The sequence below is a fragment of the Microcaecilia unicolor genome, chromosome 2 (genome assembly GCF_901765095.1).
Source record: "Microcaecilia unicolor chromosome 2, aMicUni1.1, whole genome shotgun sequence".
Lineage (NCBI taxonomy): Eukaryota > Metazoa > Chordata > Amphibia > Gymnophiona > Siphonopidae > Microcaecilia > Microcaecilia unicolor.
In genome coordinates, this window is record NC_044032.1 from 74509433 (window position 1) to 74522353 (window position 12921).

Consider the following 12921-nt stretch of genomic DNA (forward strand, 5'->3'; position numbering starts at 1 on the left):
CTTCACATAGCACCATCTTCACTTCCAGTACAAGGTGCTCCCATTTGGCCTCTCTGCTGCATCTAGGGTATTCACAAAGACTCTAGCAGTAATGGCGGCCTAACTCAGGAAGAAAGGCATCTTTCTTCCCTATTTGGACAACTGGTTAGTCTGTAAGCACAACAGGAACAAACTACTTCAAGTTCGCCACATGACTATATCCCTACTCAATCATCTGGGTTTCATCATCAACCATCAAAAAATCCAACCTCACTCCAACCCAGTCCATCCAATTTATAGGAGCAATCTTACACTGTTCAAGCTTGTGCCTTCCTTCCGCAGGAAGATTCAAGCTATTCAACTGCTAGCACAAAAACTCCTCAATTCAGCTACTTGTACTGCCACATCCTTCCGAGACTTCTGTGCCACATGACAGCATCTACAGTGATGATCTCTACAGTGCAGCTCAGAATGAGATCAATACAATGGGCCTTAAAGCACCAGTGGGACCAAAGCAAACAGCATCTCTATCTCAAAATTATTATAACTTCACAAATCAAGCAGGGCCTTTTTGATTGGCTCCACCTCCCCAATTTGACAAAGGGGACTCCTCTCCATCCACAAACATAACATTGACAAAAGATGCTTCATCTCAAGTTTGGGAAGCACACCTACAGGATTATCGGAGCCAGGGACAATGGACAATAGAAACTTCTCTGCATAACTATCTGCTGGAACTCAGAGCAGTTCTTTATGCAATTCACACATTTGCTTTCCTTCTCAAGGGAAAAACCTTTCTTCTGCAAACGGATAATCAAGTCACAATGTTCTATTTGAACAGAGAGGCACTGGTTCCTTATCCCTATGTCTATAGTCTTACACATATGGACAACTCTTCTACATCTACAGGCAACCCTCCAAGCTTCTTACGTTCTAGGACCTTCTACAATAGCGGACAAACTAAGCAGAATTCTTTTACCACACTAATAGTTCCTTGCTTTACCAACAGCACACCAAATATTCAGTCAGTGGGGGACACTAGTCATTGATCTTTTTGCTTCAGGTCAGAACTTCAAGGATCTATGGTACTGTAGGAGTATTTCCCTGTGTGTCTCACCTTGCGGGCCTTGGCCTGTATAATCCTATGACAGCAAAATGGAGGTTGTAAACTCTGACCAGCACATCTCTGTGTCAGCAAGAAACAGCTTTGCAGCTTGTGGAAAATTACAGCAGAAGCTCAATACCAAGGACATGCTGTGGGCAAACCAGGCCCCCTTATCTCCCTGAGAGGCTGGCTCCAGCAAGGCGGGTGAGAAACAGAAAATGCATACCAAAATGTAACAACTTGAAGGTCAAGAACAACGGACTGTTCTTGCCAGGCAGTGAGCCGAAAAAGATCCAGATTGGTCCCGACTGGTCACCTGTGCATCAGGGACTGAGGAGAGTGGGAAGAAGGAAAAGGGGTTAGTCGGAAACCTTGGAAGAAGGTGGAGGTGGAAAGAAAACCAGTGAGACCTAATAAGGTCCACCAACTGATGAACTGTGTATCTGGAGGAAAGTATCGTGGTTCAGCTGTACCTGCACTGAGTGACCTGTGCCCTCTTTGTCTGCTACAGAGTTCTATTCCAGCTCTGATTATGACTCGCTGCCATATCAGCTTGAGTCTGTGAGATGTCCCGTGCATTCCCGGAAGACGACCCTCTCAGCCTGATGAGAAACACGGTGATTCATTTGCTACTAGTCGAGGGCTAGTTACTGGTATTTACCTGAGCAGAAGGCTGGTGCCGTCATACTTGTGATCAGGAGAAGCTGCTAATAACTGTACTACCTTGTAACATAGTGTGACTTATCAGTGGTGTAATATTATCTGGTAACCAGTGAGAATTAGTGTTTAGTAGTGTGACGTATGAGTGTAATTTTTATCAGCCAGTAATTTTGTATTCAGCCAAAGCTTTGCAGAGCTCTATTTTGTATACCTTAGCTATATTTTCTTACCTGATATACCATAATAAATCTAATATATATATATATATATCAGCCTGCGTTCTCAGCTACAGTTCTTTCTAACGGAAGTATTTGGCTAGGTTCCAAGGTTCCCACCCCTAGACCTAGTACAGGATTATTTGCTTGCAGATAGTTCTGCTTGGGGAACCTGGAAACAGGTAATTTATTATCTGTGATTACCTTACAGTACACATATTTTTGGAAAGTGATTCTCTTGTTCTTTGAAACCTGGCCTTCCCGGTGCTGGTGTTTTTGGGGAGTCACAAGATTCTTTGATAGCCCAGGGTCTATTTGCACCTCAAAGACGCTTTCTTTTTAATGTGATTTTACTGATTAAAAAATTGATCCTGTCATACTGGGTCTCTGAGGAATCACCACTGTTGAAGCGATGGCTGGCAACTAAGAAAGAACAGGCTCTCTTTGAAATTAAAGCATACAAACGTGTCCTACATTGATAAATGCTGCTATTTGTGGCAAGATTCTTGGATGACTTTGCTGTACATCCTTCATCTAGTTGATCAAATTCTGGAAACTCAGGGGTGATGGGGTTGGGTATGAATGGGAAGCGGAAGGGTGTCTGTCTGTTGCGGTGTGTAAGAGGTTGGACTGCATGTAGAGGAGAATGGGTTGCTTGTTTTGTATTGGTTCAATTGCATTATAAAAGTTGAATGTCAGGAGGCATAAACTTGTAAGTCATACTTGACGTACCCCTTAGGGTCTGACTGGAGGGGATGTTCTTGTTCTTTTTGGAATTGCTGGTCCTGATTACCCTGTCACACTGCTGTGTACTGTTTTGATGCTGATTATTTCTGCACTTGACCATTGCAATAAAATAAATAAATTAAAAACAAAAAAGAACTGCAAATGCCAAAAGTTTTGCTCCAGATTTCCTTCCAGATTCAGTCTTTCCAAGGATCCTTTCCAACTTTCCTGGGCAAAGGGCTTTCATTACGCCTTTCCTCCATTTCCACTAATTCCCAAGATAATATGAAAAGTCATTTAAGATGGAGCAACACTTATTCTCATAGCCCCAAGTTGGCCTCAACAGCTGTGGTATCCTTAGCTTCTCAACTATCAGTAGCTATGCCCATCTTCTTGGGAGCTCACCCACATCTTCTAACACAGCAGAATGGCAGGCTTTTACATCCCAATCCTAAAAAATTGTTTCTGACAGCATGGAAACTAAAGAGATCACTGACTCCATCTTCATTAACAGTTTTTGATGTTCTGAACATTGCCAATAGACCCTCTACCTGGAAATTGTACTCTCTCAAATGGAAGAGATTTACTATTTGGTGTGCACAACACGATTTTCATCCTACTTCCATCTCTATATAGACTTTATTGTCTTATTTACTCCATCTCTCTACCACAGGATTACAACCATAATCCGTTCGAGTACACCTCGCAGCAATTTTAAATCACAATTCTGAAGCTTGATCCATGCCACTCTCCTCCCACCCCATGATTAAACTTATTTTTAAAGGTCTCATCCATCTTCACCCATCAATAAACCGACACATCTTTCATGGGACTTGTTTTAACCCAACTTTTAAATCTACCATTTGAACCTTTAGGGTCAGCTTCTCTACAATTTCTAACAGGGAAGACTTTGTTCCTCATAGCAATCACCTCAGCCAGAAAAGTCGGTGAACGCCAAGCATCCTCCATATACCAAATTCAGTCATCCGTTTTACTGACTGTATAAGAAAGTCAACATTTCTCTATAGTGTTTCCTCTGCTGTAGGTGCAAATTGAATTCCCAAATAGCTTATACCAGATGACGTCCATTTAAGTTGGCAATGGTGTATTTCAGTTTGCACATCTAGACAACTGAAAGGTAATACCTTAGTCTTAGATCAATTTATCTTGTACCCCAATATTCTTGAGTATTTCTCTATGGTATCCAGTATTGCAAGTATAGATAATGGCATTTCATGATCATCTGAACAAAAAAAAAAAAAAGCTTTTTGAATTATATTAGAAGATGCTTACGGATTTGAAGGTTTTTTTTTAATTTTTTTTTAATCCTGCTAATACCAAACAAAACAAAACTATGTTTCTGCACTATATCTGAGGCTTCTTCCTTCTAAAAATTATTATAGGCTAAGTCACATGAGACTTTGGTTAATGAACACAGTATTTAGTGAAGTTTTTTCATTTGATTGGTGGTATATAATAGCACATCATTCACGTAGGCAGACACCTTTGCTGTGACTCTCCCATTGCTGATCCCAGTGATGGCTGTATTATTACATATCACTATCAATAATGGTTCTAAAGCAATATTGAATAGAAAAGGTGACAATGGACATTCCTGACATATGCCTCTTGATGGATTAAATGATTCAGAGATCCTATTGTTGACAGTGATATGAATGGATGGATTCAAATATAGAACTTTAATCAGAGAAATGAATTTGTCCTCAAAGCCAAATCAGTGAAGTGAGTGGAACAAGTACGCTATTCAACACTGTCAAAGGCCTTTTCCGTACCTAGAGCTATTACCAATACAGGTTCTAATCTAAAGTATCTTGAGCTTGGAGTAAAACATTTGTTAACAGTCTGGTATTGTTGCTGGAGTATTGATCAGCACTGTAAGACTGTCACAAATATCTTCACGTCTACATTAATCAAGGACAAAAGCCTGTAATTCTGTACCCAAGTATAATCCTTGTAAGGCTTAGGAAGCACAGCGATCATAGCTTCTGTGATCAAGCCAGATGTTTGTACAACTTGAATAACGAGGAGAATAATTCCTATAGATATGGAATGAGCACCTGGTGAAAAACTTAACAGAATTCTATTACTTACCATTTACTACTACTTATCATTTCTATAGCGCTACAAGACGTACGCAGTGCTGTAATTCTATAGTCAGTCCATCTGGGCCAGGGGATTTTTTTTATGAGCCATACTTATCAAGGCTGAAAACATCTCATCATCAGTTATCAGTATGCTCAACTGAACATTAGTCACTGCATAAAAAGTGGTATGAGGTAGCTGATGAAAAACAATGCTAAGATATGTCCTCACTAGGCAATTCAGACACGTAAAGCTGTTGGTAAAACTCTTTGAAGCACTGGAGTATTGAGGCGTCATCTGTTATCCTTCAATACATGAATACCAGATCATTCTCTTTTTAAAGTATTGTGCCATCATATGACCACTTTTATTTTTTTTTCTGCATAATATTGAACACTAGTAAAAAAGGCCCGTTTCCGAAACCAATGAAACGGGCGCTAGCATGTGTTTTTTTTTTTGTGTGTGTGTATGTGTCACAGAGTTATTTTGTGTGTGTGTGTGTGAGGGTGCGGTGTGTGTGCAGGTTGTTGATGTGTGTTTTGTTTTGTTTTTTGCTTGGGGGTTGGGGGATGTGCTGTGCTGGCAAAATGGGTTGGATTGGTGTGTGGCTTTGAGGGTGTGTTTCTGTTGTATTGTGTGTGTGTGGTTTTGTCTGTCAAGGAGGTTTGTGGAGGTGGGTCTTTCTGTTGATGAAATGTAAATGTGGTTGTAGGGGTTCAGCCTTTGTTGAGTGTTGTTTTTTTTTCCATGTTTTTTTTTTTGTGTTGTGCTGAGGCAGCAGTGTTGTTTTAGATGGGCGGAAGGTAGAGGAGCATGTTCTTTGTCTGTCGGTATTTTTTGGCCGTTTCAGGGCTGCTGTAGGGGAATGCTGGAAGAGAAATGTGCTGTTGGAAGCAGCGCCATCTTTTTCCATTGGGCTGGGGTTCTGGGCATCCTGGAGGTGGGTGACGGCTTGCCTGAGGACGGGGATGGTTGTTTTAAGTTGGCGGAAGGGAGAAGAGCACGGTCTCGGGCCGTCGGGGGTGATCCGGTATGTTTGGTCCATTTCAGGCCGGCGGCAGGGGAATGCTGGAACATTTATGCGCTGCAGGAATCAGCGCCGTCTTTTTCCGGATGCTCGGGGAATCCCCGAGGTGGGAGACAGCTTGCCTGAGGCTGGGGATGGTTGGGCACGTCCTTGGCCGCTTTGGCAAAAGGGAAAGAAGAAGGGGGTGGGGAGTTACCTGCAGCCGCCTGAGAAACCATGTATTCTTTGTTTGTTTTGTATTATTAGTTTGCATTTCTGTTGAAGAAAGAGTGGATGCCTTTTGAATGATGGAGGTAGTGCGTCGGTGTGCGGTTGTTTCGTTAGTTTGGCAGCCAGTCTCCAGCGATTCCTAGGCAGGGAAGGAGTACTCCTCCCCCTTCCTTGGTCGCTGTTTGCTGCTGGCTGGGTCACGGGTAATCCTTCCAGCTGGGCCGCAGCTTGTCCTGTTCGCCCACGTCCCAGATGGTGACGGGCACGTTGTTTTCCGGCTCCTCTGACTCCATGTCAAGCGATCCCAAATATAGTCTGTGCTATAGGCCCTCTGGCACTCTTCAGTACTGGCATTAGGCATTTAAAAATTTCTGCCCCCCACCCCAGTCTATTTTTGCACATACCCACAGCAGGAATATTCTTCTCTCGTTCCAGTGGTGGTTCTGTGCTCTCCGTGCTGCACAGATAATGAGCCATTCTGCTGGGGAATGCTCCTCCCTTATTGTCACGTAGTTTCCTCCGATTGGTCCGTCTTACATTGCCTAGTGTTGCCTGGGAACGGTGTTGTGATGGTCCTTTGTGTTTCAGAATGTTGAGGGTGTTTTTTCTGATTGGTCTGTCATGCGAGGGCGGGGCAGAGAGACATGGTCAGTGATGTGGCTTCACCACCATGAATCCATGAACCCTTCAGTGAGTGACTCAGTGACTTCAGAATGTTGAGGGTGAGTTTTATTATAGTAGATAACCTGAGAGACAGGTCAATCAATTTTTAACAGAACATGTGCATGATCAGAGACGACTATATTGCCAACGTCCACCATCCTAATGTTTGTTGCTAAGGCATTGCTGATCAAATAAAAGTTGAAGCGGGAATATGAGGCGCGAGGGGAGGAAAAGAATGTACAACCTCTCCCTTGAGGGTGCGTCAATCTTCACGGATCCACAAAACTATTCTTTTTGATAAAATCGGACATGGCTTTCCATGACTTCATTATCCTAGATTGTACTTGAGATTGCCTATCCAGGTGAGGATCATCATCAAGTTAAATTCACTTCCAGCGACACATTCTTCAGCCACTAAGGCAGACAGACTATGGAAGAAGTCAGGCTGATCCTTGGTAGGTACATATATGTTAATTATAATAATTGGTTTATCCTGTATATTGAAAGTAACTTTGACCCATCTATCATCTATGGCATCAGATAGTTGTACAACTGTTAAATCTGGTCTTCCTGAATGAGTACCACATTCGTTTTGTCTATTGCGGGAGAATAGCAAGGTTCTAAAGACCAATCTTATTTTGTTAGATTTAGTTTTGGATAGGTGTGTCTCTTGAAACAGAATCATATCTGAAACAAAATTACTAACATGATAATTTTTTTTTGCGTTTAATTGGGTTGGTAAAACCCTTAACATTAAGGGTAATGATTGTTAATGGTATTTACAATAGAACCAACAGTAACATAAGTCTTATTGCATCTATCTCATTCAATTAATTAAAATAGCATAGCAGAGTGGCTGTATATTGTACATCTAATTCAGAAATCTTAGACTTTCTCTGTTGAGCTGTAGACCTGCACAGCATTGCAGAAGTGAACCCACATCCCTAAAGTAGCCCAAGGCAAGGCCAAAACAATATATTTTCTTTCCAACCCAAGGGATGCTGGAAATAAATTATACATAAGCAGTAAAGAATGTTTGTTCATCTGTCAACACATATAGAGGAATTAGAAATAATTTCATGAAACATGCTCCAAATGCTCTCCCCACCACAAACCCTCACTGCTGTCACTCTTCTATTCTTGCAAGGTATTTTATTTTCTTTATTTAAATTCTACTGTGGAAGCTAGAAACTGGAATGTATAACTTTCTTATTGGTTGCTACTTATAGTGAGATCCAGTGACTGAACAGAAATTTTTACTGGCTGCAGTATCTGTTGCATGGAAGAGTGACACCCTGTGGTTAAACATCTTTTAAGATCTATTGATGGATTTGATATAACACCTTTCTATGGTACAAAGTAATTTACATTATATGTAGGTACTTTCTCTGTTCCTAGTGGGCTCACGATCTGTTTTGTACCTTGGGCAATGTAGCTGGAATCAAACCCAGTTCCTCAGGTTCTCAGCCCAGTGGCATCTAATGGTCTGATATCACACACGATGCTTCTCCACTTTTTTTGAACAGCAGTTAGGTACAATCTGGTTTACAAATTCTCTCATTACCTTTGTGATGTCCATCAACTCAGAATCAAGCTGTGAAATAGCATCTTGCACTGAAGAAAGATGAGAATGTTGCCTTGCCAGTGTTTCCTGGATTTGAAGCTGTATCCTAGCAACCTGAAAGGACCAACAAAAGAAAACAGGTGAGTTAATCTGCTTTAATTTCTGTGCACCAAGGAAAGCCATGAACAGCTGAAGCAGCAACACTTCTCCAAACTGGATTAATACCCATCAGGAATCTTCCATTTCTAGGCATTTTTAATTGACTGCAATACAAAAATATGAGTGTAAAAAGTGACTTCTGATATCACAGTAGGAATCGCTTTCCTGCAGAAATATGAGAATCTAGGTTCCCACACTTGAAGTACTACATTACAAAATAAATAAAAAAATGTGATGTTGCCACTTTGCAATGGTGGCACCTAATAGAATCTATAACAAAGTACTGTAGACGCAGGGACAACATCAGGAAATGTGTTTTTTTCACAGGAAGGCTGGAAGGTGCCTGGAATACCATCCAGGTGGTGGTGGTGAGGACAAAAACAGTGACGGAATTCAAACAGGCATGGGATAAAAACAGAGGACTCTTTTGTGGCAAGACAAATGTTGGTATAACATGCATGGATCAGTGCTTTAGCTCAAAACAGCAGTGAAATGGCATTTTGAGATGCTGTGAATTGTGATGATCCCTACAGGAGTTACTTGAAATTTGTGAAAATATGCTGAGAGTAAAGTTTCCTGATTTGATACATATTCTGTTGTTGCATTGTGCTGAGTTAAACAGTTGTCTGGGATTAAGATTATTGCCTTTTCTAAATAAGCAGAACAATTTAAAACAAAGACATTACCTTTTTAACTCAGACTCAGGGGGAATCCAAAAATAAGAAGTTAATCAGATTTTGCCACTGATCTGTACTCCAATCTTTCTTTCCTACTTTTCGTCACTAATCTGTACTTCATCTTCAGATCACAAACACAGATTATTTCATCAAAAACGTAACTACTCTAATTTGCATGAAAGCCATACTGAAACAATGTAAATTGAAAAGTGGCAGATATAAATGAATAAATAAATAAATAACTCTACCTTTTCACAAGTTTAAAAGCAAACCCCTTCATAAATTCCATTTTCCTAATCCTGACAGAGTTCAAGAAGGGGAAGTGTTAAACTCAAGAATGGGGAAAGCAACCATTTCCATGACCCTTCATCAATTTCACATATACATTACTGAAAATAAGTTTAAACAGAATTAAACTTTCCCTGGTTGACTGCAACATGCAGGCCCAAAAGCAAAGTTTTCTGTCCATATACAGTATGAAAGGCAGTATAGAAAATGTCTGAATAAAACTGAACCCACATGGTACTCCCTACTTAAGTTAAAACCTGAAATCAGAGAATATGCATAAGTTCTTTCCTTACATCCATTTTTTCTTCCAGTTCATGCAAGAACTCTCCATCAGCAGCGAGAGAAGACATGGCAGTGGAACTCTTTGCACTCAGAATGGCACGGGATATGTACTCAATGCGCTGCTGCAGTGTAATTTCTGTGCTGTTACCAAACAAATAAAAATAGGACAAAAAGTAAAACAAGGAATTCAAAATGAGACAAATGAAAAGAGTTTAACATTTTACATTAGGCCAATGGTTCCCAAACCTTGTCCTGGAGGCACCCCAGCCAGTCAGGTTTTCAGGATACCCACAATGAATACTCATGAGAGAGATTTGCATGCACTGCCTCTACTGCATGCATATCTATCTCATGAATATTCATTGTAGATATCCTGAAAACCTGACTGGCTAGGGTGCTTCACGGACCAGGTTTGGGAACCACTGCATTAGACAGTAGCAAAATTATAAAAGGGAAAAATGTTCATGCAGTTGTCAATGAAGATTAATGGCACAAGATGACACCCCTGGCTGAGCTGGTGGCATAAATAAGCAGAAGGAAACTGTTGTTAAGACACATGTGCAGTGAACCAGCATCAAGATTATTACCAGGAAAATTTCTCAAATGAACATTCTTTGCTTATATCCATATAAATCTCTTATTTCTGTTTTCTACTGTCTGGAAGTATAAGTGCTCCTTCTTCATTTGTGTTGATACCATACCAAAAGTATACTTTTTGTGCTTTCTCTTCACTATTCCAGATTTCATTTTCAACATTAAAATGACTGCATTAGGACTTCCAGTTTGGGAATGGTGGAGTGAGAACAGCAGTCTGAAGGCTCCTGCTCTCCCTAGTCTAATCTGCACTTAATCAGCAGCACCAGTCTCTTTTTGACTTCTGGACGAGTCCCTACACTATTTCCTCACCCCGAACATTGTTCTAGTGGCTTAATGGCCTTGAAACCTGCCAAAAAAGAACAGGGGAAGGGCCGCACAACAGACACCAAAATGGCGGATAAGAGTGTGCGGTCATCTTCGTCTCCCAGTGGGGAAAACAATTCCAACGCGTAATAGATAAGCTAGATCAGATGGAACATAACTTTACTATTCTTACTAAAGACTTCCTGGCGAAGCAGCAGAGGGTCATTGATGTGGAAGGCGTGGTGCGGGACTTGAGGGGTCAGAGGCCACAGTGGGGGCAAACCTAGGGAGCCTAGAAGACAAACTGGATGAGTTGGAGAACCAGTCCAGGCAGAATAATCTCCGCCTTGTGGATTTTCCTGAATGTTACAGTATAAGGATTTGGAGATCTTCCTAGAAAAATGGATTTGCAGACTTGATTCAACTCCCGCAGAACACCAGTCCCCTGCAGACTGAGAGGCTCATCGCTTGGGACAATGAATTAAAGACACATGTGGCCATCCTTAAACTGTTAAAATATGCCCATAAAATGGACATTTTTCAGGCGCTTAGAAGAGGTAAAAGAAAACACAAAACTGGAGTATGAGGGTTCCACCATTGTTTCCAAGATTACTTAGCTGCCGTTTTGACGGCACAGATGGGAAAGGGAAAGGGGATGGGATTTGATATACTGCCTTTCTGTGGTTACAATCAAAGCAGTTTACAAATTATATATAGGTACTTATTTTGTACCTGGGGCAATGGCGGGTTAAGTGATTGCCCAGAGCCACAAGGAGCTGCAGTGGGAATTGAACCCATTTTCCTAGGTTCTCAGGCCTCAGCACTAACCATTAGGCTTATTTCTCACCAATCTGCAAAAACTGATTCAGCAGGTAAATCAAACAGGTATGAACAGTAAAACTAATTAAACATTTATTCACTACCTTAGTACCTGGGGAGTTCAGGAAAGATAGCTGCTCACAGGTTATAAAACATAACTGCTCACAGGGCCTCAAGTAAACAGATATTTTTCTCTCCACTCCCTAGCTGAGACTGAAGAATTCCCGGCCACTGCTAGCTGGTTTTTGAACTGCTGAGCTAATCAAAGCCCAGAGCATTAACTCTGAGGGGGTTTCTGGCCAATGGCACAGCAAGTTACTTCCCCTCAGGAGTGAAGCTGAAAGAGGAAGTCATTTCTGCAACAACTTTAGAAGCGGGAAAGACAACATCTGCTGGCCAAACAAGGGAAATGCACATCATAAAAATACAATTTACAAGGAGAAAATCCTGTTTCGCCACAGTTTCCAAATCCTTTTTTAAACATTTGGTTATATCAGAGATTGGCCCATATGGCATTTCTGACCATGCGCTGGTTTGGGTGTCCTTGGACCTTGCTCCTTTTGACAGCAGGGAGTTTAGATGGTAATTCCCCGTTGAGCTTTTCTGGGACCATTTGTTCCATTCTTTTCTGGTAGAAAAATGAAATGAATACACAATGAACAATGTAACCCATGTGACACAGACACGTTTCTTCTGGGACACGGCTAGGGCTGTCCCAGGAGAGAGATCATAGCATACGCTGCTCGCTGGAGGAAAGTGAGGGACAAGGAGATTTTGCATCTGGAGAAGCAGGTGATCAATGATAGGGATGCATTGGGCATTCTGAATCCGCTGCTGCTAAAATGGCACTTCTAGCCTCTCAAGTGGCTCTTAATACTTTACTGCATCAAAGCGCTGTTAAGTCATTAGCCTATTATAAATACCAACTTTATTTACATGGCAGTAAATGTGGCAAATTGTTCTCTCATTTGATTAAGACTAGGTGAGGCACTTCGAGGGTTCTGTAATTGGCTGATGGTATTGGGCAGGAAGACCTCTTCCGATTCCAAAATTAATGCAATTTTTAAAAGATTATACAAAACCTTATATGCTTCACCAGCTGTGGATACCTTGGATGGCTCTCTTTATTTGGATAATGTTCAGCTTCCACATGTTTCTTCTTCCCAGGCAGTGTTACTGAATGCTCTCTTTACAGATAGCAAGCTGGCTCTAGCCATCTGGGATAGTATGCTTCAAAAGGCGCTCTGGGCCGGATGGCATCAGGGCTGAATTTTACAAGACTTTACAGGAAGATATTGGGCCCTCACTCCTGAATTTGTTCACTCACATGGTCACTAATAAGATTCTTCCGGAGTCTCTCCAAACTCGTACAGGCCTATATCTTTACTACATTTTGAGGCCAAATTATTTGCCAAGATCCTGGCAAATTGGTTGGCTAAGATCCTTTCCCATTTAGTGGAGTGTTCTCAGGGTTGGGCTTGCTAGAGGCCAGACGGCTACTAAAAATATTTGCAGTATCTTGACCTCCTCAGAAGTGGTGCAGA

At 41.4% G+C, this 12921-nt stretch overlaps 1 protein-coding gene across 1 annotated transcript in view; it reads right to left on the minus strand.

Annotated features, from left to right (window-relative positions):
• NUP155 (nucleoporin 155) overlaps positions 1-12921 on the minus strand; it is a 358702-nt gene that overhangs the window by 54442 nt on the left and 291339 nt on the right. The window contains exons 29-30 of the mRNA XM_030193046.1: positions 9670-9799; positions 8253-8366 (exon numbers count right to left, since the gene is read on the minus strand). Of these exons, the coding sequence (XP_030048906.1) occupies positions 8253-8366; positions 9670-9799 (244 nt within the window). The remainder of the gene's footprint in view (positions 1-8252; positions 8367-9669; positions 9800-12921) is intronic.